The sequence below is a fragment of the Tachypleus tridentatus genome, chromosome 9, assembly GCF_004210375.1.
Source record: "Tachypleus tridentatus isolate NWPU-2018 chromosome 9, ASM421037v1, whole genome shotgun sequence".
In the NCBI taxonomy this organism is placed as follows: Eukaryota; Metazoa; Arthropoda; class Merostomata; order Xiphosura; family Limulidae; genus Tachypleus; species Tachypleus tridentatus.
In genome coordinates this window covers 35,997,719-36,003,718 of record NC_134833.1, presented here as the reverse complement: position 1 = coordinate 36,003,718, position 6,000 = coordinate 35,997,719, and the positions used below count along the sequence as shown (strand labels likewise).

The window sequence follows — 6,000 nt, the reverse complement described above, 5'->3', positions numbered from 1 at the left end:
GATAATACTATCTGGTTTGGTGGAGTGAAAAATATTCCTTATTTAATGGTTTTTGATCCAGTTAAGTCGCGAATTGAGAGTCAAGAATTATTTTATAAGACAAATATAAGTCAGATCTCTGATAATGAAAGTTAACATTTGAACTTTAATATGTAGTAACCTGAACTTGGTAATATGTAAGTACTGTCGTAATGGAACTTTTTAAACAGAAATGCTCAGTATGAATTAAAATATAACTACCGTATTTGTTGTAAAACTCTTTAGAATGTCCTTGGGAAAAAAAGTTCCTTCACCTTTTTACTGTATGTAATATATGGAACTGGCAGATGTATCGAAATTATTTTTATGCAAACATAGTCATGGGTTATTCAAGCAGCAATAATAGTTTTGTATGCTTTAGATTATGTAAAAATTACAGTATTATTTTGATATCTTTGTAGGATAGCTTAAGGGGAACAAGGTTTTTCTTCAGGTGAACAGTAATTGTGTATCAGGAAATTAGGTAAAATTTACTTTATCAGGGACTAGTTATTAGCTTTTCATGTTAGAAAAAATTAAAGGTGAATAAAGGTCTTGCAAGATTAGTTTTCTTTGTTATTATTACTATTTTATAGCTGGAAGGTATTTTGTTTTTTTGACTTAAAGTGTTTGTTTGTTTTTTGAATTTCGTGTAAAGCTACTCGGGGGCTATCTGCGCTAGCCGTCCCTAATTTAGCAGCTACTTATCACCAACCACTGCCAACTCTTGGGCTACTTTTTTACCAACGAATAGTGGGATTGAGCGTCACATTATAACGCCCCACGGCTGAAAGGGCGAGCACGTTTGGTGCGACCGGGATTCGAACCCGCGACCCTTGAACGCCTTAACACGCTTGGCTATGCCGGGCCGTACCTTAATGTGAAACTACACAATAACTATCTGCGTTGTAACCTCTCAACCTGACCTTTAAGCCACCAAAGGACATACTTGGGAAAATTTTCAAAGATATTTACCATAGCATTGCTTGTTTAGCAATCTGTAAAAATAGTTGTTTCGCATGATTTCAAAACATTCGCTTTATAAAACAGAGAATTATAAGAAATTAAACTTCTTCAGATTGTTGTTATATAACTAAAAATACACACAACTATTTCACTTAAAATGATTTCTATTAAATTTATAATGATGTATTCTCTTCAAGCGAAGAAAAATACAAGATCGAAACCTAATTTATTTAAATCTTAAGATATGATATATATATAATCTAGATTAAGATAAAGTGTTACTAAACGGTTGAAATATTCAAAACAAAAGGAGCAGAGGTAATCAAGATATTTGTTAGAAAACAACTGGGGATATAGGAACAATAAGTTGTTACATTGTGACATAAAATGTTATTTTGTGGATAGAAATGTTATTGTGTAACGTGTAGCTTTCAACGTTGTTTGTATGAGTCTTAAATTTAAAATAACTAGCTACATTTTGTCGTATATGTTGCATTAAATATATCCGTATTAAATAAGACGTCACATACACACACATATATATAAATTAAAATCTTATATTTACCTCAAAGTAATAAATAATTCATTTCGAATAAACTTTTGTTTGTGTTATCCGTGATCTGCCTACCACTGATCCCGAAACACGGTTTCAGGCAGTATACAAGTCTGCAGGCATACCGCCATATCGTTGTGCTACTGGAGGACTTATGAAAGTACAAGCACTTTCAAGCAATATGTGTACCGTCTATTAAAACTTTGAAAGAAGAGAAGTCAAAAAGAAACTCACGTCTTACAAAGTTTGTTAGTTTTATATGTTTTTGAGCACAAAGCTACACAAATGGGCTATTTGTGGTGTGCCGACCGTTGGTATCGAAACCCGATTTTTATAGTTATAGGTTCTCATACACACCAGAGAGAAGGAGTGTCACATTTTATAAGGATCCCACTTTAAACATATATTTAGTGGTCAACAATAAGTTGTTCCTTTTTTCTCTATGAAATTATTCAAATGGTTTTGGTTTGTTTGGGCGTTCGCGCGAAGCTACACGAGGGTTATCTACGCTAGTAGTCCCTAATTTAGCAGTGAAAGACTAGATGGAAAGCAGCTGGTTATCACCACCCATCGCCAACTCTTGGGCTACTCTTTTACCAACGAATAGCGAGATTGATCGTACATTATAATGCTCCCACGGTTGAAAGGATGAGCATGTTTGGTGCGACGGAGATTCGAACCCACGACCCTCGCATTACGATTAAAGTGCCTTAACCATCTGGCTATGCCGAGCCCTCGAACTCGTAGATTGTGAGTCAAGTGCCTAACGATCTGGCCATGTCAGGCCCTAAGAGGTCGAATGACTCAGTGTTAGTTTGCTGTGGGTTATTTTGTATAATTACTCATACAATACTCTATAGGTAATGGTTCTGTTGTCAAATATATGTATATTTATTTTGTTATTAAAAATATAAATATTTATCTTTTTGCTCTAATAATAGACAAAAATACAACGTTTTGCGAGTCTAGATTTTTCATGTTGAGAATTTTAATATGATGAAGGAGGATTACATTTCTGTAAGTTTATACGTAAGCGTTATATTAACATTTATTTATTATACTCGTGTGTAATGTCAAGAGATCAAATAGTTAACGTTTGGACATGGATTCTCGTAAACGGTGTCATAAACAGTAGCGCTACCTTTCGACACGATACCCAAACAGAATTACCAGGAAGCATATAAAGGAGGCAGCAGGTTAGCTACCAAGTACAGACAAGAGGTGACAAGTTATCGCACTGAAAGGCTAGATATTCCAGAGGAAAGACTTTGTAAATACTAAAAGCTTCAACAGCACGTTCTTATCACCAGTCTACCGTCTACCCTTCGTGTTGACCGTTGTACCGAGTCAGCCATGAAATCTTACTTACTTGTTTTCATATTCATAGTAGTTCCAAGTTTATCAACTCCCGTTCAACAGGTAGGTATGAGGGTATCTCGTGAAAATGAATATCTGTTTATTAGTAGAGTTGAAAAGGTATCTCTCGCCCAAATCTACGTGTAGACAAACTAAGGTGTATAAATGACCACAAGATGTCATAAGCTCTTATGTGATAATATTTAATAAAATATTACATTTTTATGAGAATGAAAGCGTAGAGTTTTTATTTGTATATAGTTGACTTTGATCTTATAGCTAAATATCTTAAATATTTCTGCTCACCTATATGTTGATGCAGTATGATCCAGGAAGTTAAACTGTTGATGCAACATGTAAAAAGAAAAACGTACTCATTGTTCTACCAACATATTGCTTTACAACCCACACTAGGGCAGATGGATCTCAGAAACATAAATAGAAAGCTCATTCTATTTATATAAAGAAATTATTTACACTGGACAAACTTTAGATAGACCAGTGTGCTAGAAGTCAAACAAACATTCTTTCATCTCATTTGGTATGTCACCATCGATAGGACCACAACCAATCATTTTTTTAAATTTTGCACAATTGATAACGTGGGAAATATATTAAGCTATTTCCTCGTTAAGGTCTTCACTATTATCTGGATTATCTGAAGATTCACTTGTTAATTTTCACGTGACGTCACTCACTCAAGATAAACTTCCAGAAAAAAAAATGTTTGTTTTGAATTTCGCGCAAAGCTACACGAGGGCTATCTGCGCTAGCCGTCCCTAATTTAGCAGTGTAAGACTAGAGGGAAGGCAGCTAGTCATTACCACCCACCACCACCGCTTGGGAAACTCTTTTACCAACGAATAGTGGAATTCACCATAACATTATAACGCTCTCACGGCTGAAAAGGCGAGCATGGTTGGTGGCACCAGGATTCGAACCCGAGATCCTCGGATTACGAGTCGAGTGCCTTAACTTCCAGAAAGGTAATAGAAAATATTTGTTGACATTTGCAAAGTTTGTCTCTTAAAGGTTTTCTATGTTTTCCTAAGAGTAGATTTGATGGTAAGGATTAAATAGGGCCTATCTTAATAAACTTCTTATTTATCTCTGAGTGTTTTATAAATATTCATTGACAAAAACGACAGACAGATCTAGTCTTCAGGATATAGGAGAAACGTTACTGATTAAATTAACTTTCTTTTGGCTCCTTTAAGAGCACTTACGTTACTACTAATTAAAATAGCTCTTAAATATGAACAGACACAATAACTGCTGTTTATTCTTTGTCAGGTGTTATGTAGCTGGTCCGATTTAAACGATTATTGAAATTATAAGACCCAGTGTTAAGGAAATTACTTTAAAAATATTATTTGGTATATAGGTAAATGCTTTCAGGGGCAGAAAAAATGTTCAAAGATTGTGCCTTGAGTTTGTGAATATCCTCATATTTTATGTGATGTGGTCTACTTACTGCTATGTTCTTTTATTTTTAAACATATATTCTACTAAGTTAAAAGTTTAATAAAATATGTATTATGCTTCGAAGTTTCGTCTGAGTTTTGTTTTTGAGATGTGTAATTGTTTCCGTAACTGAGAGATTCGTGGTGTGAAAGTAGAGATCTTATTTTCTGTATGTTAGGAAATGATGCATGATTTAAAGACTAGTTTCGTGATGATCAGTTGATTTTAATGCGATAAAAACGAAATTCTTTCATCACAATTTGTACATTTAAAAATGGTGTATAATGGACTTTTCATATTATTTAGTCTTGTCATGATGTTTTCCACGTGTATCATGAAGGTGGTGTTCCTTTGACCATGATGTTTGTACATTCATCAATATCATTATGTATTTGTAAATGTTCCGTTGTAGTTTCAATATATCTGAATAGTTACAAGATAATTTTTGGTGTTCTTAGGATTCAAGAAGAGGGTTGTTTTCTTAAGAATTTTTGTAAAATCTAGAGATATTTCTACATAAGCAGTTGTTTTGTTGCGGAGTTTTCTAAGCTACAGAGATGTTACTTCAGGTGTTTGTACCAGACGTGTGGTATTCGTATTCGCTGAAGGATTTAATAAGTTCTTAATATTGTAAGATACAAAATTTTTTATTCGTCAAATTTCTCGTTTGTCATTATTAAATTCGTTACACGTTGACTTCTCTTTCGTTACATAAAGCGATTTTATGATCTTGGCTTTTTATTGGTTGTAAACAATATAGTATTGATCGCCACAGAGAACTACTGACAAACCCTCAAAGAGAGGGTGTAACAGGTGAATATAGCAAGAGGGTTTCATGTTATATTTGATAGCTATATCATCAAACTAAATTAAAGGCTATGAAAATTAAGCTTTTCGTGAAAATTTACATTATAACGAGTAATAGCTATTTACGTTAAATTTTAATCCTTGAAGGATTGGTAAATACATTAGCGGATGCTTAGCTAGAGGAAATTTAGAATAAAAAAATGTATATGAAATTAAAGCTTGAAACTTGTATATCATTAAATATTAACTACGATCTTATGTTATACTTATTTTATAACACAATTAAAAATAATTTAATAAAATTTTGAATGTAACTTACTGAAAACATCGAGAGATGCGCAATGAAGGATGGTGAGAGGGATACATCAGGTCACTACTCTCTAAACACCTTAAAAGTTATTGTATTACATGTTTTATTAATCCAGGCAAGTCTCATGAGGTAATTTAAGATGGCTACTGAATTGTCTTCACTGGTACATAAGCACTTATACTTTCCTACTGCTGGCCCGGTATGGCCAAGCGTGTTAGGGCGTGCGACTCGTGATCTGAGGGTCGCGGGTTTGCATCCCCGTCGCGCCAAACATACTCGCCCTTTCAGCCGTGGGGGCGTCATAATGTGACGGTCAATCTCACTATTCGTTGGTAAAAGAGTAGCCAAAGAGTTGGCGGTGGGTGATGATGACTAGCTGCCTTCCCTCTGCATGTAGTTACACGGAAGATGTACTTTGTATGAAGCTAAAGCAACATACAATTTATTCGAATTTTTTCCTGAACATGGCCTCTACTTTTCTCACACTCTGTAGCTTGTGGTCAGGGATGGTGTAAAAAAGTGGGAC

General features: G+C 34.5%; 1 protein-coding gene across 1 annotated transcript in view; it reads left to right on the top strand.

The window, feature by feature from the left end:
- The first annotated feature begins 2,755 nt into the window (after positions 1-2,755).
- Positions 2,756-6,000, top strand: part of LOC143225053 (corticotropin-releasing factor-binding protein-like) — a 44,400-nt gene continuing 41,155 nt past the window's right edge. Inside the window, exon 1 of the mRNA XM_076453747.1 lies at positions 2,756-2,956. Coding sequence (XP_076309862.1) covers positions 2,891-2,956 — 66 coding nt within the window. The 5' untranslated portion in view covers positions 2,756-2,890. The remainder of the gene's footprint in view (positions 2,957-6,000) is intronic.